The 26,904-nt window shown below is 36.4% G+C and overlaps 1 protein-coding gene across 10 annotated transcripts in view; it reads left to right on the top strand.

Moving 5' to 3' along the window:
- Window positions 1-26,904, top strand: part of RGS22 (regulator of G protein signaling 22) — a 128,631-nt gene that overhangs the window by 42,709 nt on the left and 59,018 nt on the right. For all 10 annotated transcript variants that reach the window (XM_055303410.1, XM_055303412.1, XM_055303408.1 and 7 more), the window contains 6 exons: window positions 1,628-1,789; window positions 9,608-9,782; window positions 12,395-12,528; window positions 16,338-16,452; window positions 17,929-18,051; window positions 19,272-19,373. In XM_055303410.1, the coding sequence (XP_055159385.1) occupies window positions 1,628-1,789; window positions 9,608-9,782; window positions 12,395-12,528; window positions 16,338-16,452; window positions 17,929-18,051; window positions 19,272-19,373 (811 nt within the window). The remainder of the gene's footprint in view (window positions 1-1,627; window positions 1,790-9,607; window positions 9,783-12,394; window positions 12,529-16,337; window positions 16,453-17,928; window positions 18,052-19,271; window positions 19,374-26,904) is intronic.

Genomic DNA, 26,904 nt, shown 5'->3' with positions numbered 1-26,904 from the left:
AATAATAACATTTATTTTATTATAATAATAGTGATTTCACTAGTTCTTTGATTTTATAATTTTCAGATACAAATAGTGGCAATTGTTTGGGTTCATAAAATGTTTCTTCCCATAGATTCTAAACCTGCTTTCAAATCAATTGTTCTATTTTATTTTTATAACATTGTAGTGTTATATTTTTTTGTAGTGTTATATTTTTATATTTTTTTTTTCAGTTATATAACCACACTGAATTCAGATATCTTATATAAAAGGTCTTATGCCATGGTAAGAGATTACTGTTCCTAGCAGCCTGCTCAGTTAACAAATCCCATGATCTTTGTTTAGATGCCACTTAGACATTCATATCTGAATAACATATCTCCTAGATATCTTATATCCTCTAGAGAGCCTCCTGGATGTCTCATGGGTCCAGGTCCTTGTTTGGCTACCCTATATGTTTTAGATTACTGTGTAAGTCTTAAGAACCTTAAGAGGGAGGATCCATGGATGGCTCAGCGGTTTAGTGCCTGCCTTCGGCCCAGGGTGTGGTCCTGGAGTTCAGGGATCGAATCCCAGGATCGAGTCCCACATTAGGCTCCCTACATGGAGCCTGCTTCTCTCTCTGCCTGTGTCTCTGCCTCTCTCTCTCTCTCTGTGTGTGTCTCTCATGAATAAATAAATAAAATCTTAGAAAAAAAGAACCTTAAGAGGACCCTGCTTTAGGACCCTGTTCTCCTTTCTGCTCTGAAGCAGACCAACTACAGTTGAATGCAATTCCCAGTAAGGGTTTGACTGAGTATAGACTAGTAACTGGGTTATTCCAGTTATTTCCATGGCATTCAGATCATAGACCTCATTGTTGTACGTACTTATAGGATCAGGAGTTACCAAATGGCTGATTGTGAAGCTATGGCTTGATTGATCATGAAGTTGAAAGCCACTACCACTTTTCAAGATATATACAAGCAACCTATATAAGTTCTTCAGGATCAATACTGTATTAGTTTGTATTATTGCTGTAGTAGATTGCTACAAATGTAATGGTTTTTAAAGCAACACAAATTTATTCTGTTACATTTTGGAGATAGGAAGTCTGAAACAGGTGGGCAGGGCTACATTTTCTCTGGAGGCTCTAGGGGAGAATCCATTTCCTTGCTTTTTTCAGCTTCCAGAGGTCATCCATCTGCTTTCTTTGGTTTATGGCCTTTCCTCCATCTTCAAGCCAGCAATATAGCATCTTCTCTTTGACCTCTGCTTCTATCCTCACATCTTTTCTCAATGACTGACTCTCCTGACTCCCTCTTAGAAGGACCCTTGTAATTACAGTAGGGTCATCTAGATAATCTAGGATATTCTTCTTAAAATCATAATCACATCTCCAGAATGCCTTTGATCATGTAAGGTAACAAACATTCAGAGGTTCTGAGGATTAGGACATGGACATCTTTGGAAGGCCATTGTTCAACCTACCAAAAACACTTTTCCTGTTCCCATAATTGTAAGAAATATTTTTATCTCCACATTGGTACTTCTGTAACTCATTGTTGGTTTGAGATAGTTCATTGCTTGTCTGAAACATTTTAGAAGTGAAAACATTTGACTTGTTGAATGTTGTAGCAATGTGTGTGGATGTGTTTTGTTTTAGACATCTTGAGAAGATGAAAAAATTCTATCTAGTGAACAATGGAGATTGCTATCTTTCTACAGAAATATTATCAAAATTTAAACTGCTAGATGCATCTCAGTGGAATGAAGAACACTTAAGAAATATTCAGACAGAGGTTGTAAAACCATTACTTCTATATTGGTAAGATAAACAATGTAGATCAAACATATTTGCTTTTACTTTTCCTAGATGAGTTACAAGTTATACTTTTTTGTCTTACTGATTTATAATTTGTGGAAATTTAAAATCACAAGATAACTGTATCTTTCACCTTCCTTAAAGGATTTACCCTTTAGATAATTTGGAGATTTGGGGGACTTTAATCTGTAATAAGGCTGGTCAATATATAAGTTCCATTTTAACTTGTGAGCACATCCTTCTCCACCTGACCTTTTTACAGTCAGTATCTTAATTGGTGTGTTTGTGTGTGTGTGTGTGTATGTGTGTTTACATCTTGATACAGTTATGGATTTTTCATCTCAATAAATATATTTTAAGTACTTATGATAGGCCACATGCTTGTACTAAGGATAAATGGTAAACTATAGATAATTCTAGTGTTTACAGTCTATAAGAGGAACACACATGGGAAATGAGTATAATAAAAGAAAGTGTGGTGAACACATACAATACAGAGGAGAGGCAGTTTTTTACTTGGGACTTGAAGGACTCTAAGGAAAAGAGAGGGGACATAGTGGAGAAAATCTATGCCATTTGAGGATAATTGAGCTGCTTTGAGGATGTGATGGAAGTGATTATGTCACTTTTCTGCTTGAAATCTTTTCCACAGCTTTCAGTGTAGCATTCAAATGCCTTAAGTTAGCAAGTAAGGTCATCATAATTTGCCCCTCACCCACTTCTTCGGCATCATCTCCCATCTAGGTATTTCAGATTACTTAGATGCTTTGCACTTTTCTATAGATAGATAGATAGATAGATAGATAGATAGATAGATAGAATGTTGTTTTTCTCTTTCTTTCTTTTAAAACTTAAATATGTCCACTTTCACCACTGATATTTAACCTAGTCTCAACTGGAAGGCCTGGCCTCAGTGATCAGACAACAAAAAGAAATGAAAGGCATCTAAATCAGCAAAGAAGTAGTAAAACTTTCACTGTTGGCAGATTACATGATACTCTATATAGAAAACCTGAAAGACTCCACTAACAATTTGCTAGAACTGATACACAAATTCGATAAAGTCACAGGATATAAGAACAATGTCCAGAAATCTGTTGCATTTCTATACACCAATAATGAAACAGCAGAAAGATAAATTAAAGAATCAGCCCCATTTACAATTGCACCCAAAACCATTAAATACCTAGGAATAAACCTAACCAAAGAGGGGAAAGACTTATACTCTGAAAACTATAAAATACTAATGAAAGAAATTGAAGAAGACATAAAGAAATGGAATAGCATTCCATGCCCATGGATTGGAAGAAGAAATATTGTTAAAATGTCTATACTAGGGACACCTGGATGGCTCAGTGGTTGAGCATCTGCCTTCGGCCCAGGGCGTGATCCTGGAGTCCCGGGATTAAGTCCCACATCAGGCTCCCTGCATGGAGTCTGCTTCTCCCTCTGCCTGTGTCTCTGCCCCCCTCTCTCTCTGTGTGTGTGTGTCTCTCATGAATAAATAAATAAAATCTTTTAAAAAAAATGTCTATACTACCCAAAGCACTCTACACATTTAATGCAATCCCTATCAAAATACCACGAGCACTTTTTGCAAAGCTAGAACAAACAATCCTAAAATTTGTATGGAACCATGAAAGACCCCAAATAGCCAAAGCAAACTTGAAAAAGAAAAACAAAGGTGGAGGCATCACAATTCCAGACTTCAGGTTATATTACCTGTAGTGATCAAGACAGCATGATACTGGCATGAAATAGACACATAGAATAGAAAACCCAGAAATGAACCCATAACTACATGGTCAATTCATATTTGACAAATCAGGAAAGAATATACAATGGAAAAAAAGACAGTCTCTTCAACAAATGATGTTGGGAAAACTGGGCAGTAACATGCAGAAGAATGAAATTGGACCACTTCTTACACCAGACACGAAGATAAACTCAAAATGGACAAAAGATCTAAATGTGAGGGGCATCTGAGGGGCTGTGTCATTTAAACATTTGCCTTCAACTGAAGGTTGCTGGGATCAAGCTGCTTTTTCCTCTCCCTCTATCCCTCTCCCTGCATGAGAGAACTCATGTTCTCTCTTTCTCAAATGAATAAATAAAATCTTTTTTTAAAATGTAAAAAAATCAAATAAATGTGAGACAAGAAACCATCAAAATCCTAGAGGAGAACACAGGCAGCAACCTTTTTGACATCAGCCATGGCAACTTCCTTCTAGGAATGTCTCATGAGGCAAGGGAAACAAGAGCAAAAATAAACTGTTGGGACTAAATCAAAATAAAAAGCTTCTGCACAGCAAAGGAAACAATAAAATTAAAAGGCCACCTATGGAATGGGAAAAGATATTTGCAAACGACATATCTTAAAAAGGGTTCATACCCAAAATATATAAAAATAACTTAAAAAAACCCAACCCCCCCCAAAATGAATAATCCAATAAAAAAATGGGCAGAAGACATGAATAGACAGTTCTCCTAAGAAAACATCAGATGGCCAACAGATACATGATAAGATGCTCAACATCTCTCATCGTCAGGGAAATGCAAATCAAAAATACAATGAGATATCCACTTCACACCTGTCAGAATGTGAATCCTTTGAGAATCCATCCAAGTTGATAAGCATATCAATACTTTTTTTTTTGCATCGCTAAGTAGTACTCTGTTCTATGGATGTTACACATCCATTCACCCACTGAAGGACATTAGGGATGTTTCCACTCTTTCACTATTACTAAGTAAGTAGCTTTGAGCACTCACGGACAGGTTTCTGAATGAACATAAGTTTTCATTTTGCTGGGGTAAATGTCTAAGAGTGAGGTTAGTGGGTCACATAGTCCATTTTTAGTTTTAAAAGAAACTGCCAAACTATTTTCCAAAGTTGATGTACCATTTTACATTCCCACCAGCAATGCAAGAATGATCCAGTTTCTGTGCATCCTTGTCATTGTTTGGTGGTGTCACAATTTTCTATTTTTAGCCATTCTGATATGTGTGCAGTGATAGTCTTTTGCAGTTCTCCAGTGATTAATGATGCTGAACATCTTTTCAAGTGCTCATTTGCCATTTGTATATCCTCTTCGGTGAAATATCTATTCAAGTCTTTTGTCTATTTTCTAATTGGATTTTTTTCTTTCTTATTACTGAGTTTTAAAGTTATTTTTGTGTTCTAGATACTAGTCATTAGCCAGACATGTAGTCTGCAAATATTTTCTCCCAGTCTTTAGCTTGCCTTTTTAAAGACAAGCTTTCCAAACACTTCTTAAAAGGGTCTTTCAGAACTTCCTGTTTGGTGAACATGTGGAGATTTGGGAAGAGTAGTGTGCTTACAGAGCACAGAAGCTTTGTGCTCCTTCCCGCATACCATATTCTATGCATCTTTTCCATATGGCTGTTCTTGAGTTCTATATTTTTATTTTAAAAATCTAGATTAAGCAAAACAGTAAAAATAATGTAGATAATGGGAACCAGAATTGTCATTGATTTGGAAAAGAGTTATAAATAGGAGAGAACAGAGTGAATCCTCTGGTGATGGCCTGGAATTGGAGATGCAAATGGAAAATGCAATTTTCACAAACCAAGTTACCATACTCAGTTATGAAGACCACAAATAACTGAAAAAACGGGACAAACCAAGCAGGACAAGCAACAGATGATCATGAAGACAAGAAAGGAAATAACTTGAAAGAGAAATTCATCATGTGTCAGATTTCCTCTGGGAGGGTGGTGTATTGGGGGACTATTTCTAAATGAAGGGTTCCAGGTAAGTTTCACTCCAAACATTTCATCAGGATAGAGGCAAAAAGGTCTTGAGGCAAGTTTATTCAACTAACACGAATGTTCCTACAGAAAATGTTGCTGCCTGCACTATTAAGAACAAATATAACTAACCATGGGTGCCTGGGTGGCTTAGTCAGTTAAGCATCTGACTCTTGATTTTGGCTTGAGTTAGGATCTTGGGGTCCTGGGCTCAAGCCCTCCCTACCACCGGGCTCCATGCTCAGCATGGAGTCTGCTTGAGATTCTCTCCCTCCCTCTCCTCCTTCTTCCCCTGCTTTCTCTCTCTCATATATATATAAATAAATAAATATTTTTCCAAAAAGAATAGATATAACTATCTGAAAGAATAAAAAGGCAGGGAATTTTTCACAGAACAAATTTTTTAAAAAAGATTTTATTTATTTGAGGATGAGAGCAAGAGAGAGAGAGCCCGAGCAGGGCCGAAAGAGAAACAGACTCCCCACTCAGCTGGAGGCCTGATGTGGGGCTCAATCCCAGAACCCTGGAATCATGACCTAAGCCAAAGGCAGACACTTAACTGGCTGCCACTCAGGGGGCTCCCCCAGAGCAAAATTTTACAGTTTTGATGAGGTCCAATTTTTCAACTTATCCTTTTGTGGATTATGCCTTTGGTTTCAAACCAAAGAACTCTGCCTAGTTCTAGATCCTAAAGATTTTCTTTTATTTTTGTAAAACCTTTGTAACTTTATGTTTTTCGCTTAAGTCTGTGGTCCATTTGGAGTTAGTTTTTGTATAAGATTTTAGGTTTAGGACCAGGTTTAGTTGCTTTGTTTGTTTGCTTTTTTGTTGTTGTTGTTGTTGTTGTTTTTCGGTTTTGCCTATGGATATCCAATTGTTCGTCTTCACTTATTGCAAAAGCTTTCCCTCCTATTCCTTCTTTTCTATGTTTTACATTAACATCCAGGACGTCGAATTGTAAAGATTCATATAACCACCATGACATTCAAGTCACAATCTGTCACCCCCAAAACTCTCACACTACCCTTTTGTTGTTAAATTTTTTTCTCTACTCCTAACCCCTGGCAACCACTGATCTATTCCTTGTTACTACACTTTTGTCTTTTTGAGAATGTCATGTAAATAAAGCCATACAGTATGTAACCTTTTGAGTCTGATCTCTGCTGGTCAGCATAATGCCATCAAGACATAATGCATCCAAGTTGTTGCATGCATCATAGTTCATATTTTTAAATGTAGTTTTCCAGTTAATTGTTGGTCCATAGAAATATGATTGAATTTTGTGTGTAGTCAACAGTCAGCTGTTGATCCCAAATGGACCTGCTCTGCTTTTCCTGCTGTTTTGGTGCTCTTCCCTTTTCAGGTCTGGCAGACACTTCCTTCCACCTACATATCAACACCATCCAGGTCTTGTGGCTGACAGTAGTCTGTCCCTGCTACTTGTATTTTGGTATTTGTGGGGATATCTTGTCTTATCAACAGTCTGTCCTAAATGTAATCCATGAGTTTTCAGTTTTGCTATCTAGTTATACTGTTTTTATGGAGGGATTCTGAGAGGTAGAAAAATCAATATTGGCCACATTGTCATTTTCCCAGAATCCTTGGATTTTTTTTTAATCTAGCTAAAAATCCTGTGTATTCTTTAAATTTCAAACTAAAACAGTTTAATGAATATCGTGAAGCAAATACTTACGTAACCACCACGTGGGCTGGGAAAGAAAACATTGCCAAGACCTAAAGGTGCCTTATTGATCCAACATCCTCATTCCCCCTTGGAGGTAACCACTATCCTGACTTTTATGATTATCATCCTCTTTTCTTTATAGTTTTACCAACCATGTATGCAAATAAATCCCTAAACATATACTTTTGTCTGCCTGTTCTACAACTTTATATAAATGGTATCATGTTGTATGCAATCTTTTGTATCTTCTATCAGCATTACATATAAGAATGGTCTATAACTGTGTTTAATAGTTCTGATTTTCGTTGATGTATATTGGTATTTCACTGCATGATTACCATAATTACTACTATTTTTGACATTTGGCTTATTTCCTACCTTTTACAATTAAAGGCAGTGCTGTTGTGTATATTCTTGTACACATAGCCACTTTTCTACAGCAGGTGTACCCATTTATGCACTCTCAACAGAATATGAGAGTACCCATTGCTATAAATCCATGGTAGCACTTAATATTGTCAGACTTTTAAATTTTGCCCATGTATTTAGTGTGTCATTGGTGTCCTGTGATTATAATCAGCATTTCCATGAGTACTAGTGAGGCTGATAATCTTTTCAATGGTTGATTGATCATTTGGTCATTTGGATTTCAGTTTTCATGAATTGCTTATTTATCTCATTTGCCTATTTTTCTACTGGGATCTTTATACACATAAGTACATACAAACATATACATATACACACACATACACACATACACACATCATACTGACACAGTTCCTTTGATAGTATTATGTGACAGGTATCTTCTCCCACTCTCTAGAGTTTGAGAATTAAGATATTTGCAGTGTAGGGATCCCTGGGTGGCGCGGCGGTTTAGCGCCTGCCTTTGGCCCAGGGCGCGATCCTGGAGACCCGGGATCGAATCCCACGTCGGGCTCCCTGCATGGAGCCTGCTTCTCCCTCTGCCTGTGTCTCTGCCTCTCTCTCTCTCTCTCTCTCTCTCTCTCTCTCTCTCTCTCTGTGACTATCATAAATAAATAAAAATTAAAAAAAATTTAAAAAAAAGATATTTGCAGTGTACATAAGAACTTCTATGATGGAAGCATGAAAAATAATACAACACCAGTTTACGATTGTGAGATTTTTTCCACAATATCTGATGAATTTACATAGTGGCTAATGAAAAATTAATGCTATGAATGAAACTAATGTAAGTTTAAAATGGTAGGGGCAGCAGAGACTTATGGGGTCCAAATGAGTATAGTATAACGATGGAAATCAGAAAATTGAGACACCTAGATTTTCTGGTCAGCACATGTATGCTTTATTAGATAAGGATCTTGTAGATTCCTACTTACTGGTTGCCATGAAAATAAGAGATCATTTTTTATATTTCCAAGTCTGCAAGTAAAAGTTCTGAAATATAGTTAGAATGACCACCCAGATCTCTATACAGTGTTCTTTCTGAATCTAAACTAATTATGAACTTTGGATTTTCTTTCACTCCCAACCTGTGTTCCCATTAGGGGAATATCTACTTTCTTCCTATTTTAAAGGGAGGTAATTTCTTTTACTGGGACCTGAAATATGGAGTGAGAATTTGTCTGTAGGCTGTGGCATTGGGTAGTGGTGGGGAGAAACCCGTCCAAGCAGCAATTAGCATCAGGCCTGACAGCTGGGGTTAACTCTGTAACCAATAGAGTTAGCCCACAGACTAAACCAGGATATCCAATCCAATTAAGCGTGGCCTTGACATTGTGCCATACATTCTTTTTCCTGGGTTTCTGGACATAGTGTTGGTCTGTCATTTATATAAATTGTTATAAAACTAATTCTTATCTTCAACAAATTTAAGGCTTGAAAATAAAGCATATGAATAATAATCTACTTTAGTAGTTAATTAAACATAATTAAAATGTTTATACATTTTAAAATGTGAATTTCATCTACCAGTTTTTATTTGGTGTATTTATTTAGTATTTATTTAGATAAATACCAAACTACCTTAAAACGAACACAGATGCATTTTATGTTATTATTAGAAACTGTAAGTTATTTTTTAAAATTCCATCATCAACAGATATATAGATTTATTATCAAGCAGATCATAATTTGAATGTAAATTTATTATTTTTTTCCTAATGTATATTGCCTCTTATGTGAGTGAATGTAATTCCAGGTAGTTGATAAGTCATAGAAAAACATTTTTTTTAAAAGGTTAGGCAGCAGAAAAAAGTGGGAATTTTTAGAAAAAATATTTGGTAAGACATAATGGTGAGCACTGGCATTCTAGATTTTGCAGGCTTTTGATTTTTCAGGCTTATTGTCCAGCCTAATCTTGAATTTGTTTTTCCTTTGACTAGGGCACCAAGATTCTGTGTTACTCATTCATCCTCAGCTAAACAAGCTAGCGCTGAACTGAAATTCTGGCATCTCCGTCAAGAGAAACCAAGGAAGGACGTTGACCCTTTTCCACAAATGGCAACCCTCTTGCCATTAAGACCTAAATCTTGCATTCCACAGATATCTGATATGCAGGTAGGGTAGACATTTATACTTTGATTTCTTTATTAAGTTTATGGTAAAATATCCATGCTTGGGTTTTGTGCACCAATACTTAAGTTTTATCATAAGCTTTTTTTTTGGGGGGGGGGGAATTGTTAATGTGCATGCTGTAACAATGGGGAATTAAGAAAACCTATGGTCTGCTCTCCACTAAGCAGCCAAAGTGAGCCTTTAAAAATATTTGATCGGGTCACTCTCCTGATCTTGTCACATTTTGGAACCTACATTTTAATAGGATTCCTTGGTGATTGGTATTCAAAGCACTGCCTGTTGGTTCTGAAACTTCAGCATACACACACGTAAGAGTCACCCAAAGAGCTTGTTAAAATAGATTCCTGGGCTTCACTTGGATATCTAAAGTCAGGAGATCTAGTGTGGGGCCCATGGGTTTACATTTCCAACAAGTTTCCTCCCAGGCGATGATGCTCTTGCTGCTAGTTTGAGGACCACACTTTGAATTAGTGTCACTTTCGTGCGCTAATGGTTTCTTATCCATTTTTTATACTTTCCTGACCTCCTTTGCCTGCGTGGCTTTTTTTATGTGTGACTTCACGGATAAATCTAATCTTCCTCCATTCACCCATGTGACTAGTTAATATGTATCTTACAGGTGTAGTGTAGGGAGCACGTATTCTGATAATATGTAAATATCTGTACAAATCACATTTGAGATGTACAACATTTGAGAGGTAAGTGGCAAGATAGAGTAAGTGGTGTGGTTCCTGAAAAGGAGCTTGAAGGGGAGCAGTGCTGGACGAGTATGGAAAGATTGATCTCAGCTTAGGTCTTCATCCCAGGGTTGTGAGTCCAAGCACCAGGTTGGGCTCACATTGGTTGTGGAGCCTACTTAAAAAGTTAAGATGTGATTTGTATACAGTAAAGTTTACCCTTATTAGTGTACAGTTTTATGAATTTTGACAGACATGTTCATTGTGTAACTGCCATCACAGTCACAATATAGAACAGTTCCTTTATCTACCTTCCCAACCCCCAATCTACAGGGTCCTTTTGTTAGTTTTTTTCTCCATTAGTGATTTTCTGGATACTCTTCTAGTTTTCATCCAAGCCAGAAAGGCCTAAAATTTTAACTTAGGCTTTTCTCTGTATAATACACTTAATTTTTTTAAGAATACTTGCTTCATTGTGGTAAAAAAACAAAAAAAACAAAAAAAACATAAAATCTACCATCTTAACCATTTTCAATTGTACACTTCAGTAATAAGTATATTTGCATTATTGTGAAACATATCTCACGAACTTTATCTTGGAGGTTTAAAACCATATACCCATTAAACAGCTCCTCCCACTGGCCCTGGTGACCACTATTCTACATTCTGTTTTTATGAATTTGACTACTTTGTATGATACTTTTAATATGCTCAGCCCCCCTGCGGTACCACTCATTTAACTGAGTGTGGCTTAATGTGTGCTGTGTTCTGAATGAATAAAACAGATGTGAGCCCTGATACTTAGGAAGTTATGCACACACTGTACTTAAGTAATTAATTTTGTTCATGGAATTCTTAAAAGAAATATTAGTAGTTGTTAGGCACCTGGAGTGTATGTAAGATTTTATTATTTATTCTGGATAATAAAACATCACAATTATATTCCTTGCTCTCTGGCAACATATATTACATTCCAGTAGAAGTTGACATATAAGAAAAATTGACATTTGTTTTCAAATTATGCAAATAACTAACCTACTGTAAATTTGGAAACAATACAAATCACTTCTGATCTCGCCTACTTGTAGACAACTAGTATTATTTTCTCTTAGTCTTGTGAATTTTTCATTTTAATGCACTTATACTTTTGTATTCTATTATTTCTTTTAACATCATCATCACATTTTCCCGTGTATATCATAACTTCATAATCCTTACTTTTAAGTGTTATATAATGTTACATTTATGTACATACCATTCTCAGATCATTGTTTCTTTCTCCTATATTTGGACATTTAACTGTGTTTTTTTGATTTGTGCATGTAGCTTTTACCAAATAGTTAACTTTTACCATAAATAACATTTAATAATGGAAATAATAGCCACACAAAAAAGGAAATAATAGCCACAAAAATAAAATGTCCAAAAATGGAAGGATATATATTTGTTAAGATACAGGTTTTTATTATGGCCCAGTGATATCCTTGCTTCCGTTCTCTGCCCTGCCACCCCAGTTCCCCATTGCCTATCCCCCTAGTTCCATCCCCCAGATGTACTTAAACCTATCTGATTATAGAATAAAGAAAAGTTTTTGTGAAGTTCTCCCTCTAGGAAAGAGTCTTCTTTCACAATGCTGTGAGTAAGGATATACAAGCCTTTGCCTTTCTTCTCTTACACTCTAAAGAGTTGTAGGGGTATCAGCCATCTGGTTGTATAAGAGTGGGAGTTTGGGAAGCAGGACATTTTTATTCTACTGGGAAGCATGGGAGGTGGTAGACTGAGAGAAGAAATCTTCTAGTGATCAAAACAAATTTCAGGTAGATGAGCAGAGCTTTCTATGCTTTATTCTCTGGCCTTTTGTTCCCCTTTAAATTGCTCATTTTTCACTTTTTAAAAATTATTTTACCACTTTTTTAGAAAGAAGAATCCAATTTATTACAATGTCCTAAATCTCCCAAGAAACCACCTAGAGTAAAAACAGCAGGTCAAAAACCTTGGAAGAGCAAGTCTTTGTATCTAATTTCTTCGAAGGATGATGCAATTGAGAAAGGGTAGGTGCACCTTTTGTGTTTTAAGTGTTATTCTGCAGGGGTAAGGTTTTTGAAGAATTGAAAAATTAAATAGAAAACAGAAATTGAAAACTAAATATGTTGATTTTTTTGTATGAGTTTCTTATATTTCAGTGATAGGTATTAGAGTCATGTATACTCTGAATTAAGAGCAGAACTCCTGAGATTAGTAATCTGAAATAGATGATGCCTCTAACCTCCAGCCTCTGATGAGCTGTACAGTCAGAAGACTTCTGAGAAGACTGCACTCCAATTCTTACTAGGGCACTGATCAGTAGTTCAGTATTTCTCAAACTTGTGAATTCGTAAGACTCAAGAATTTTGTCGTTATTTAACATAGCATATTACCTTATTCATTTAGATTTGCCCACATATGTACCCTTCTCATTGTTCTTTATTTCAAATGGGATTATTTTCCTTCAACCTAAAAAAAACACACTTTGGTGTTAACTTTGGTGTAGGATTTGCTGGGGAATAATTTTTTTGTTTACTAGTTTATTACTTCACTTTAATTCTTTTTTTTCCTTTGAGATAAAATTCGCATAACATGAAATTCACCATTTTAAATTGATTTTTGATGTTTTTATTATTGTAGATTGTGCCAAGCATCAGCCTGAGGTCAAACTTAGAGTCTTCTCAGGTCTTCTCTAGTATGTGCCTTTTCCTGGACATACATAGTCATTCTAACTTTTCTCTGCATATGTATTTTGCTTTTGAGTGTCTTAATCTTTCATGTCTGGCTTCTCAAAGGAGGAAAAAAGAGAGAAATGAAAATTGGGGAAGAAAAGGGCAATGTCTCTTTAAATTCCCTGGAAGTCACTTCAGCTTGTATGATGTAAGAAAGTGGTCCAGTTTCATTCTTTTGCATGTAGCAGTCCAGTTTTCCCAGCACCATTTGTTGAAGAGAATGTCTTTTTCCTATTGCATATTCTTGCCTCTTTTGTCAAAGATAATTGACCATATAATTGTGGGTTTATTTCTGTTGCCCCAAAATTCTTAACTACATTGTTAGCACTCTGATTTCTTCTAGCAGACTAATTTTTGTATTTCTTTCAGTTTATCTAGTTTGTCTTCAAAGGGAGAGTTGGTCTAAATCACTCTGTCTGCCATTTCCAAAAATAGCAGTTAGTGAGCTTTTGTGTAGATACTTTGCTTGCATTATATCAGTTCTTACTGCCTCCCCATGAAGGAGGCATTATCTTGATTTTTCAAGTGATAAAACAAGTAAAAAGACATATAAGTATGAATTGAGAGAAAAGTTTAATTTTGAGAACTGTGCATTGTTTTTATGTTTATGTTGTGGCTAGAGTATAGAGTATTACAACAAAAGGCAAGATACAAGCTAAAGCAATGAGGTTCAGATAGTGAAATTTTTTTATATCACACTAAGAAATCTGGAGATTGTTTTCTATTCAGTGGAAAACATCTAGAGAATTCTTTTGTGCCATTTATTAAAATTACATTATTTTATTTTCAATATTGGAAGTATATGCATAGTTCAAAAATGGCAGCATGCTATCCACTTATTCTATACCTTTGCTTTTACTGAATTTATTGGAGAAGGTATTTCATAGCAGTAAATACTATCCATTACTACAGTAATAGACTATAATCTATTTTTTCCATTGTTTCTCGTTCTTGTAATCTTATCTCTCCTTATGTCTGATTATCTTTCATTTTATGTCAGATGTTGTATTTGTACTCTATTGAGGGACATGGACATTATTTCCAATATTTTTCATTACTAAAAACAATGTTACAATGGATGTTCTTGTACATTTGCTGTATTTCATGTATATACTTGTCTGCAGGATAAATTTCTAAAAGTAGAATTTCTAAATCAAAGTTCATGTGATTTAAAGGGTTTTTTTTAGATATTACCAAATTGTATTTCATAAGAGTTGTAACAATATACTCCTTTTAGCATATATGAGAGCATTCAAGCCACTCTGTGTCTTTTTTTAAGATTTTATTTATTCGTGAGAGAGAGAGAAAGAGAGGCAGAGACATAGGCAGAGGGAGAAGCAGGCTTCATGCAGGGAGCCTGACGTGGGACCCTGGTCTCCAGGATTAAGCCCCAGGCTGAAGGTGGCGCTAAACCGCTAAGCCACCGGGGCTGCCCAACTCTGTGTCTTAATTGGAGAGTTAAGTCCATTTACATTAAAAATAATTATTGATAGGTATGGACTTATTGTCGTTTTATTAATTGTTTTCTGGCTATCTTGTAATCCCTTCGTTACTTTTTTTCCCCTCCTTCTGTGATTCTATGATTTTCTGTAGTAGGAAGCAATATTTTTAAGGCGGTGGAGATTTGAGCCTCTTTATATGCCTAGAGTAGTAAGTATCTAGTGGAAAGGGAGAAGTTACAGATCCATGAGAAAGAAGAAGGTCTATATTTTCAAAGGAGAACAGAAGGAAAGATTCAAGGACAAAGGCCATGAGATTAACCTTGGACAGAAGATAGGAAACTTTTTCCTGAAACAGGATGGAAGGAAATAAGGATAGGTATAGGTGAATATATTTGTAATTTAAGAGTTTTCAGTCGTGAATAACAGAAAAGTTGGCTAACAATGGCTTAGACAAATTTATTTTTTCTCACAGAACAAGGAATCTGAGGGTAGGCGACTGCCAGTATTGATTCCTTGGATTGGAAGTGTTAGGGCTTGAATTTTTGTAATGTTCTTGGCCATTCTTTAATAATCATTGGTGTTACAGCTCCTGACATCAGGCTTTCAAATCATAAAGAAGAAAGGACAATTTTCATGAATCCTTCCCTTTTGTCAGGAAAGCAAGCTTCTTAGATGCTCCCCAGCAGTCTTTGTTTTGTATCTTAGTAGTCATAACAGTGTCACATGACTGTCTCTGGAACTTGGTCTTAGAAACTTAGTATTTAGCTTTTTCAGTATCTCAGCGGTGCTACTTATGGAGGCATGTCACTGGCAATAAGTGTTGAGTTAGCCAGTCAGTCTGCTACATCAAGGGAGAGGAAATGGAAGCATGTTGTACCTACCTTTTTGTCTGAGAAGAACATGCAAAGCAATCTGCTGGTGGATTGGAGTGCAGCTATCTTGGTGAAGTGGATGGGTATGTTTTATGGAGCTGGAAAATAAGGTTTAGAATAATTGCAGTGAGGGAGAGAGAGCTAGATAAGAAAATATAAAAAGATAATACCTACAGTCATTGGTCTAGCTCCACAGTGTTTCATGATCTCACCCCACACTGCCACATATAAATCCTTAAGAATCACACCTGTTGTGAGGGTTAAATATGATAATGTGAATTGTATTTAGCACAGTGTTTAGTATGTGTTATGTAGTGTTTACTTAACTGGTAGTGTCCTCTTACCCTAAATAAATTAATTAACTTACTGCCTTTTAAACAAGGCTTTCCCTACTTACTTTCACATATTGCTCACTATTCTCCCACTCTAAAGAACCCCTCTAAACACACACACACGTACACGCACACACACAATACATCTCCTACTCATTTTTCAGGGAAAATCTTATTTTATTCATGAGGGACACATAGAAGCAGAGATATAGGCAGAGGGAGAAGCAGGCTCCCTGATTTCGGGACCCCAGGATCACAACCTGAGTCGAAGGCATACGCTCAACCACTGAGCCACCCAGGTTCCCCTCTTAACCACTTCTTAATGGCTGGACCTGAGACTTGTACTTTTCCCCCCTTATTCTCTCATAGTGCTCAGATGCACACCTAAGATTTGGTGCCGCATGTACCAAAGGTGCTCAATATATGTTAATCAGTGAGTTCTTATCCTTATAATTTAGGTTGAGGCACAGGTCAGAAAACAGCAAAGTTATTCGCTTAACATCTTTTACTGACATTTCTGAATGTCTGAAGCCCCAGCTGGATAGAAGATACACTTACACAGAAGAACCTTCGGTAAGTATTTTGAGAACTGATTTATCTGATTCTTCATTTGACTGATGTCCCCTGATTTTAGGGAATTTTTATTGATCTACCATAGTATTTTTTCTTTACTAAACAACACATTTTATTTTTTCCTTCCAAAAAGATTTTTATACAAAAATTTTCCTGTTTCTTTTTATAGGACCATGTTGCTATATACTCCATTGATTACTACTTTTAAAAACAGCTGTCTTCTGGTTTTGATGTGATGACACCTAAGATACAAAATAAGACTGTCTTTTATTTTTATTAAATTGTTAACATTTGATAAAAAATAGTATTTGATGTTATGTTTTGGAAACTTAAGATTTTTATAAAGCAGAATATTTCCAGTGTATGGCTCCCTTATCATGTGGATTTGCTACATCAGCTACATGACAATTTTATATTCCCTAGGGATTATACTTTAGGTAGAAACTTTTGTAGTTCCCTTATTGTCTGAACAATTAGAATTTTGTTTAACTTTTTATTTTATTCTAATATTTATTTTTTATTTTATTCTAATATTTATTATTTTATTCAATTCTCCTTTTCTTCCGACTAGGTTTTTTTTCTTGCCTACCAAAATAATGGTATTTTTGGTTTTTGGAAGACCAACAGTTAAACATCATAACATTATATTCTCACTTGAGAATATGTTTAGTAGAGGGATAAAGAGAGAGGCAGAGAGATACTATAACAATGCCTTAAATTGTTCATGCCACCGTCATCTGAAGATTACAAAGAATTCTGAGTTCCACGCAGCAAATACCAGAGTTCCTATGAACAGTACATGCCTTTTCATATTCTAAAGTCACTCTTAAAAAAAATAAAAAATAAAAAAAATAGTCATTCTTAGGTTTGGGGACATAGCCAGCTCTCTGTGTTTCAAGAATGGTATTAGGGTTGCCAGCATTGTTGGCCTCCAAATAAGAGTGTTATATGTGAACTTACATTACCATTTACATTCTGAAGGCCATGACCTGTACAGGGTGAGGCTGTCCAGGGAGGAATCCCTTGAGGACAGTTAATGAGCAGCACTGAGAGACCGTGAAGATGGTTCTTTTTATAACTTTCTTGTAGCCATTATAGCATCACCTCAAGGCTAAAATAACTATAAATATGTAGGGATGAGGCCACCAATAGAGATTTGGAAGAATCCTAAAATGGTATTGCTGTGCCTGAAACATGAAAATAACAGAGGTTGAAAAGTCGCTCTAACATTAAGTTTGAAATTGGTTTGGTTTATAATAGAATAAAGTCTGCTGCTGTAGTTGGCTCCATAAATGATTCTTTCTTAAATGACAGTCAGATGCAAACATACTGCATTAATTACTTATATGGTACAAAAATTAAATAAGTCCAGAGGGTAAATGACAGCCGGGCGGAATTTATGAAACCCTGTTGTACAGTGTCATAAAAAATCACCATGTTTCTGGGTGGGTCATGGACTTCTGTTTTGTTATCTAGGTTAAAACCATGGCAGATGGTGCCTTGGGAGGATTTGACATGGAAAATTTGTTGCAATCTTTGTATGTAGAAAATAGAGCTGGATTCTTCTTTACTAAATTCTGTGAGCATTCAGGAAACAAGGTAGACAATAATGATTTTAAATCTAATTTTATGTCTTTACCTCATTTTAAAGTAGGAGAAGTTGAAGTAATTCAGTGCTCAAATAATTACATTTGATGTTAAACTTCCCATTTTCTCTGGTAAGAAATATGCTAAATATTTAGTAAAAATGTAAACATCTTGATCATAATTCTCTTGGCTCACTATCCTACTAGAATTACAAAGAAAAGGAAAAGATTAACTTGCATTATTTAAAAAAAAGATTTATAGAGAGTGAGAGAAAGAGCACACAAGTGGGGGAAGGGGCAGAAGGAGAGGGACAGAGAGAATCCTGAAGCAGACTCCCTGCTAAGCATGGTGCCAGATAACAGGGGTTGATCCCAGGACCCTGAGATCATGACCTGAGCTGCAATCTTAACTGATTGAAGCCCAAGTGCCCCTTGACTTGGATTATTAACAATAATTTATTCTTCTGTAATTTTGTTTCAATATAATATAAAATTCGGAGTTGATTTCTATTAATTCTTTAATTTTCATTTTTATTTTTTTATTTTTTTTAAACTTTTTTTAATTTTTATTTATTTATGATAGTCACACACACACACACACACACACAGAGAGAGAGAGAGAGAGAGAGAGGCAGAGACATAGGCAGAGGGAGAAGCAGGCTCCATGCACCGAGAGCCCGATGTGGGATTCGATCCCGGGTCTCCAGGATCGCGCCCTGGGCCAAAGGCAGGTGCTAAACCGCTGCACCACCCAGGGATCCCAATTTTCATTTTTAATAACTCTAACAATTAGAAATTGCAACGGATAGTGGAAGATTCATTGCCAGTTTTTTTTGTTTTGTTTTCATTTTGCTCAAATATAAAGTATTTTACTGGCTCAATTATTAAGGTAGTGTTTGGTTTTAGTATGATGTACATTTGCCCATATTTATCAAAATACCTCAAGATTTTGATTTCATACCAAAATATGTGATTACTCTTTAATTGTTAACTAGCATGTGCCCTATTTTAATGGCCAATTATGTAAGAGGCATCCATGCAAAAATATTTTAGTGACAATACCAAATAAATATTTTGTATGTTGCTAATTTGTAATAGAAAATAAGACATCTTAAATTAAACCTGATTTATGGTAACACCAAGGAGCTAAACAATTATTTATATTTGTAATTAGAGCTTTGTAAAGCTTTAATAACTGGGTGATAATGATTTATGTATTTTTTCCATTTACAGTTGTGGAAGAACAGTGTGTACTTTTGGTTTGACCTACAGGCTTATCATCAGCTTTTCTACCAAGAAACACTTCACCCTTTTAAAGTATGCAAACAAGCCCAAGTAAGTAATAAATAATGGTTCAATGTGCAGGTCTAAGTACACAAAGAAATGAAAAAGTTGTGTTCTGCCCCAAACAAGAGAAATCTGGGAGTACAGGCAAAAAGGCAACAGTTAAATTGTTGCCATGAGATTACTTCATTTAAATGTCAGTAGAATATTGTTTTATAATCTGATTTGTGAGTTTCCAGTTTTATCTATTTTATTTGGTTTGCTTTACTTTCTCTTTGCTGGCAATTATTTGTTCTTCCAATAAAGGACATCCCATATTTTTTGTAATTTATGCCTTTTTGGTTTGGTTGTGAGTGATTTAAGAGAACCCTGAAGAAAGGACTTGTCATTAATCATTGAAGTGATGGGGAGCAGAGGCATTGGCCAGAGCTGTTCTCTGAGCTTTCTGCAGAAATCAGCTGTTGGACATACTCAGGCTGGTGACCTTCTAGAGGGCAGGAAAGGATGTTGACTGTGTAGTATAGGATCCATGTCATCACCTGTGCTTCTGTACTACACACCATGTAAGACAAAGACTAAGAGGTGAAGAAAAGAATATCTCAAGACCACCCTGAAGCAAAATAGAGGAGGAAGAACAGAGGATTCTCTGCAAAGGGAAACAGAGAGTGGCCTCTTTTGAGGAGGGAGAAAGAAAGAGAATAGAATTATGACTGTAGCTGACTTAATCTTTTAATTTTTTTATTCCTAGGATCTTATGATCTTTTTTTCCCCAAAGATTTTATTTATTTTAGAGAGAGAACATGAGCAGGGGTGTGAGCAGAGGGAGGGGTAGAAGCACACTTTCTGGAAGCTAGACACAGGGCTCAATCCCAGGACCCTGAGACCATGAACTAAGCCAAAGGCAGATGCTTAACCAACTGAGCCACCCAGATGCCCCAGGATCTTATGATCTTTTTATAAAGAGAAGTCTTCAAGCCTAGGAAACTGCTAATCACTTCTCTATCTGTTGACCACCTAAGTGTCTCTTTTAGGTGGGATAACCACATTCCAGAGAACCTCTCCCCAAATGATGCAGGGATTAGCTTTGTCTATTTATTACCTTGTACTCTTATTCAGGATATCAGAGAGTATTGCTGCTGGATGTTTGTTGTTACTTCTACCACCTAGACTCTCGCATTAATAAGTATGCTTTGTAAATCAGCTGACAGAGCTTTGTACTTTTTACATGAGAACAAGGGCTCCAGCTGCTACCTAGCCTGGATCTGGCTCAGTGCCATCATGAAATTGTATCTCTAATTTTCCAGTACCATTTTTTGAGACTATACAGTGGGCTCTTTTGCTTGTTCATCCTTTTTAAAAAATTTTTTTTTAAATTTATTTATTTATTTATTTATTTGCTTGTTCATCCTTAACCTGTGAGTCTCTACTTTTCCTCCTCCCCCTGGCCTATTCTTCCTGCCTGCTACTGTTATTTATTATGTTTTCACTACTGAAAAGCCTGCTCCTCCAGAAATCTTAAGCTGCTCCATCAAGTGGGTTCTTTGTTGTTGTATTAGTCGCCATACTTCCATGCACTTGTAAAAGTGGAAATTCTATTTGTTTGGTAGACTTACTAATTTTTAGTAATGATATTATTCTACCTGCTAAAGAAGTGTTGAGAAACCAGATACAGCCAAATTTTGGTTATTCTGAGATGGATTATTCTATTTGGGGATTATCAAAGTCTGTAAGCTTTTTATCCTTCTCTAGATTATCTTCTGAAACTTTTTTTAAAAAATAGAAGTAGAATTAGCATACAATGTTATATTCATTTCAAGTGTACAACAAAGTGATTCAGCAATTTTGTGCATTACTCAGCTCTCATCATTGTAAGTGTAGACACATCTACCACCAAACAAGGTTATTACAATATTATTGACTGTATTCCCCTATGCTTGCTTTTCATCTTCATGACTTATTTTATAGCTGGTAGTTTGTATCTCTTATTTGCCTTTGTCTATTTTATTCATCTCTGTACTCACCTCCCCTTTGGCAACCACCAATTTGTTTTTGTATTTAAGAATCTGGTTTTTGTTTTTGTTTTTTCATTTATTTTGCTTTTTAGATTCCACATATAAGGATGGACTTAAAGGGTATTATGCTAAGTGAAATAAGTCAGACAGAGAAAGATAAATACCATATGAATGAACTTATTTTTCTGTAGGTTACTTTTTGGGGAGTCACAGCAGGTGAGGGGAGGGAAACAATGGAGAAAATTGCCTTCAGGTGAATTGGGGGAAATTGAAGGAGCAAGTCATGTGATTTTTTTTTTTTTTTGGCTTGTTTGCTTTTTACATCTATGGTTACTTTATTTTTTGGTTAATGGAGCAATTGTCTAGGTTGGTTTAGGTTTTAGTTATCCAAGATCTCTGTGCTTCCAGATATGAAAATTGCTTCTAATCCCACAATCCTACAGATTTGTTTCACAGAATGAAATAACACTCATTTCTTTATAATAGAAATGCTGTATGGCTTTCTTCAAGAATATATCTACAATAGAGATAATTGGATCAATAATGCCAATGGCAGAATGCAATCAGCTGGCACTATGGTAAAGTCACTATGAACTTGATTTTATACTGTTTTTATAGATCTGACAAGCTATATGATAGGAGACCAAGAGCTGGTTCCAAGAGACATACTTTTCTGTATGATAGTAAGCAAATTACATACCTTGAAGTTTTATTGCCTCATAAAATATTGCAGAAGTATCTGTAGGCAGACTAGATGAGGAATCAGTGACAGTAATTTAGCATGAGTAATTGTCCAAGAGTTTGAACTGCAGTCTTGGACACATCCTGAAGATTTTACTGCATGGCTTTAAGATAGAGTAGTGTAATTAGAAGCCAGTTGAAATGATCTTGGCAAGGAGAAAAGGAACCACTTACTGTAGTGCAGAGGTGAAGTCTTTGGCTCTAGCAACAGCTTGCCAGGAGGCTGTCTATCACTGCTAAGACTGGGAGCCTAGATTGTTGCCACAGATAATATTACTGCTTTTTTTGATACTAAATACTTCGATGATAGAGTACTGCAATAGAACGAAGAAGATCTGGGTACCACTGTCTTTTATAATGTCTTCCATCTTTGTAGAAATCTTTCAAAGTGCATTCCAGCAAAAACTATGCATTTAAAAATTACCACTCTCTACAGCATATACTTTGAGAATTTTTTTTTGAAATTAGCAAACAAGTATGATCATAAATATTATACATGTTTACACTAGAGTCTGACTTCTACAACATCCAATAATTCTATGGTTCTTGAAAGAACTAATTTTGCTATTTGTTATTTTTGCCAACATGTTGGGTTCCTTCTTGCATATACTGTAATTTTGTTTTTTGGTTTTTTTTAATTTTTTTTATATACTGTAATTTTGAATTATGAGCTCTTTACTGAGGTTTTTACCTATGGTGCTTATGCTAGGCACATTTTTATTTATTTATTTATATTTATTTATTTATTTATTTTTGTTTTGTTTTGTTTTGTTTTTTGCTAGACATATTTTTAGTGCTGACTTCTCACCTTGGAGTTTCCTTATTTGCCAACTGTAATCTTGAAAACCAAACACATAAGATGGTAAATTCACAATTATGAATCCTTGGGAGATATTCTTCTTTTGTTTTGCATAGAGTCTAGGCCAGGGCAAGCAAGTTTCTGTTTTGTTTCCTAGATTTGGTCAATGTAGATATAGGTAGTGACAGAGATAGAGATAGAGATATATACATGCATACATTTCTTTTTCCCATTCTGCATTTCACATTGTGTATGCCCCTTCAAGAACCTTGGTGTATGTATGGCTCCCAACATAACTTTTCCACCTAGTGAGGGTCCAAGGCCTTGTCTTCGGTACTCAGTGGCTCTTATTTTTATTTTTTTTTTTTTATTCTTAACAGTGGAAGTACGTGGGGTGTCGAATGAAACATAGGCATTTTTTTTTTTTTACCTTGTCTCAGGCATTTTTTTACCTTGTCTCCACAACACAGGTTTATTTTTTTTTAATTTTTATTTATTTATGATAGTCATCACACACAGAGACATAGGCAGAGGGAGAAGCAGGCTCCATGCACCGGGAGCCCGACGTGGGATTCGATCCTGGGTCTCCAGGATCGCGCCCTGGGTCAAAGGCAGGCGCCAAACCGCTGCGCCACCCAGGGATCCCCTCAGTGGCTCTTATAATGCACACTCTTGCTTTGCCCCGTGGTAGTCCCATTGTCAGCTCATGCTTATCACCCCGATCTTTAGTATATTCCTTAATTTGGGCTCCTGGTAGTTTTTCTTACTATCTCAGCCATATGTTTAACAGAATGTTTGTTATACTTTATCCAATATTTCTAGAGATTTTATAGAGAGGGGATTTTCAAGTAACCAGTCTATCAACATACTAGAAAAAGGAAGCAGCCTTATATTTTCTAATTTTATACCCACAGTAAGCATATGAGGTATTTTTTATACTATTTTTTAATAGGTCAAAAGAAACTACATCTCTGAAATGTTAACCTTGCTGAAGTTGCATAGCTGGAAACAAAGTTGAGCTCAAACTTGAGATGTATAACCTATTTCAATGCTGTACTTTGCCTCCTTTACCCTATAAAAGTTCTTATATCTGCTTCACAGGACTTCTGTAAGGATTGCATAAGATAATGTAGGTGAGAATATGTTGTAGTAGAGACCTACCTTGGAGATACTGTAGGTTTGGTCCAGACCCCTGCAATAACGCAAATATCACAATAAGGTGGGTTAAATGAGGTGGGTGGCTTAGTCGGGTAAGCGACTGTCTCTTGATTCTGGCTCAGGTCATGATATCAGGGTTGTGAGCTGAAGCCTCGCATCAGAGCTCTGTGCTAGGTGTGAAGACTGCTTAAGGTTCTCTCTCTCTCCCTCTCCCTCTGCCCCTCCTCTCCCATTTGCACACTCTTTTTCTCTTAAAAAATACAATACAGTACAATACAATACAATAAACTGAGTCCAATGAATTTTTTTGGCTTCCCAGTACGTATAAAAGTTCTATTTACACTGTGGTCTATTAAGTGTGCAATAGTCTTATGTCTACAAAACAATGTATATTCCTTAATTAAAAAATATTTTACTGCTGACAAGTGCTAACCCTCATCTGAGATTTAAGTGAGTCATGATCTTTTTGCTGGTAGAGGGTCTTGCATCGACATTGATGGCTGCTCACTGGTCATAGAGTGGGGGTTGCTGAAGGTTGGGGCAACTGTGGCAATTTCTTAAAACAACAATGAAGTTTGCTGCATGGATTGACTCTTCCTTTTACTTAACACTCAGAGGCAATTGCAGAGTTAATTGACCTGATTTCAATTGTTGTGTGTGTCTCAGGGAATGGGGAAGCCCAGGAACAGAGAGAGAGAGATGGGAGTGGTTGGGTGGTGAAGCAGTCAGAACACACACATTTATCAATTAAGTTCATCATCTTATATGGTTTGTGTCATCCCCAAATAATTACAATAACATCAGAGGTCACTGGTAACAAATAAAATAATAATGAAAAAGCCTTTAAATATTGTGAGAATTACCAAAATATGACACAGAGACACAAAATGAGCAAATGCTGTTGGAAAAATAGTGCCAATAGACTTGCTCAATGCAGGGTTGCAGTTTGTAAAAAAAATACAGTATCTGCAAAGCACAGTAAAGTGAAGTACAATAAAATAAATTTTTCCTGTATAATGTAGAGCACTCTATGGAATAAGTAAACATTGTTATCATTATTAGAGTCAATACTTCAGCTTTTTCAACTATGGATATTGGGGAAGGAAAAGAGGAGTTTGAAGATACTGAAGCAAATAGGATGGAAGAACAGCACCTCCTAAGTTCGCAGCTATTCTTTCAAGCAATACTAGAATTACTGAGTTTCACATTACAGCTTAAGTCAAAATATACTTCATAGAATCACAACCTTTAAAAAGTATCTTTTACAATACTGTTACTTATTAATTGACACTCACTGAGAGCTGCTATGTGCCAACCAATGTTCTGTAAATACAAAGATGATTGGGACAAAGTTCTTAGCCTAAAGAGCTCACCTTCTACTGGAGGAGAGAGATAATGAAATAGTTCAATTATATTTAAAATAAAACCAAATTAGTACCTTCTTAACTGGAGATTAAGTTAGTTCTTTCTTCACTAGCAGGTTAATAGTTGGTCATTGTTTTTTTTTTTCTCTCTTTTTTTAAATAATTGAGGTATAACTTACATACATTGCTATTTTTGTTTCAGGTGTACAACATAGAGATTTGACAATCCTATACATTACTCAGTACTCACCATGATAAGTATAATCACCATATAAAGTTATTATATTATTGACTATATTCCCTATGCTGTACTTTCCATCTCTGTGAGTTACTTAATTTACAACTGGAAGTTTGTAGTTATGTTTTTTTCTTTTAAAGGTTTTATTTATTTATTCATAAGAGACACAGAGAGAGAGGCAGAGACATAGGCAGAGGCAGAAGCAGGCTCCTTGCAGGGAGCCCAATGTGGGACTTGATCCCAGGACTCCAGGATCATGCCCTGAGCGGAAGGCAGATGCTCAACCACTGAACCAGCCAGGTGCCCCAATTTTGTAGTTGTTAACTTTTTTTTTTAATCTATTTCACCCATCCCCTCACCCATCTCCCCTCTGGCAACCATCAGTTCTCTGTATTTAAGAGTCTGTTTATTTATTGTTCGATCATTTGTTTTTTAAGATTCCACATATAAGTGAAATCATATGGGAGTTGTCTTTATCTGACTTATTTTACTTAGCATAGTACCCCCCAGCTCCATCCATGTTGTTGGAAAAGAGCAAGCTTTCTTTTTTTTTTTTAATTTTTATTTATTTATGATAGTCACGAGAGAGAGAGAGAGAGAGAGAGAGAGAGACAAAGAGAGAGAGAGAGAGAGGCAGAGACCCAGGCAGAGGGAGAAGCAGGCTCCATGCACCAGGAGCCCGAGGTGGGACTCCATCCGGGGTCTCCAGGATCGCGCCCTGGGCCAAAAGCAGGCGCCAAACCGCTGCGCCACCCAGGGATCCCAAGAGCAAGCTTTCATTCTTTTTATGGCTGAGTAATATTCCATCATACACACACACACACTCATGTACCACATCTTCTTTATCCATTCATATATCAATGGACATTTCGGTTGCTTCCATATCTTGGCTACTGTAAATAATGCAGTAAATATAGGGGTGCATATGTCCAGGTGCCCTGGCCCGGCCGCGGCTTCAGGCAGGACCACCCGGATGGGGGCTCAGAATCAGGGAACTTCCCCGACGTTTCCAGGCGCTGGGTTCAGTTAAGGTCCCGGTGGCGAGAGGAGAGAGGCCCCTCCTGGAGCGAGGCCTTAATCTCCTCCCGGGTTTTGGCACCAAATGTAAAGTTGCTCCTGCCAACGGTGGTAAGGAAAGAGGCTACAAGGCAAGTGGATCCAAGAGATGAGCTTTATTGCAAGCACCCTCGGGCGAGGTTCCACGACTCACGAGGGAGAAGAGAAAGAGAGAGAGAGTGTGAGTCGTGCAAGTTGCGCTGGGAGGGAGTTG

Source organism: Nyctereutes procyonoides, unplaced genomic scaffold, assembly GCF_905146905.1.
Source record: "Nyctereutes procyonoides isolate TBG_1078 unplaced genomic scaffold, NYPRO_anot_genome, whole genome shotgun sequence".
NCBI classification, from domain to species: domain Eukaryota; kingdom Metazoa; phylum Chordata; class Mammalia; order Carnivora; family Canidae; genus Nyctereutes; species Nyctereutes procyonoides.
The sequence above is the reverse complement of the archived record's forward strand: the minus strand, read 5'-3'. Positions and strand labels throughout refer to the sequence as shown.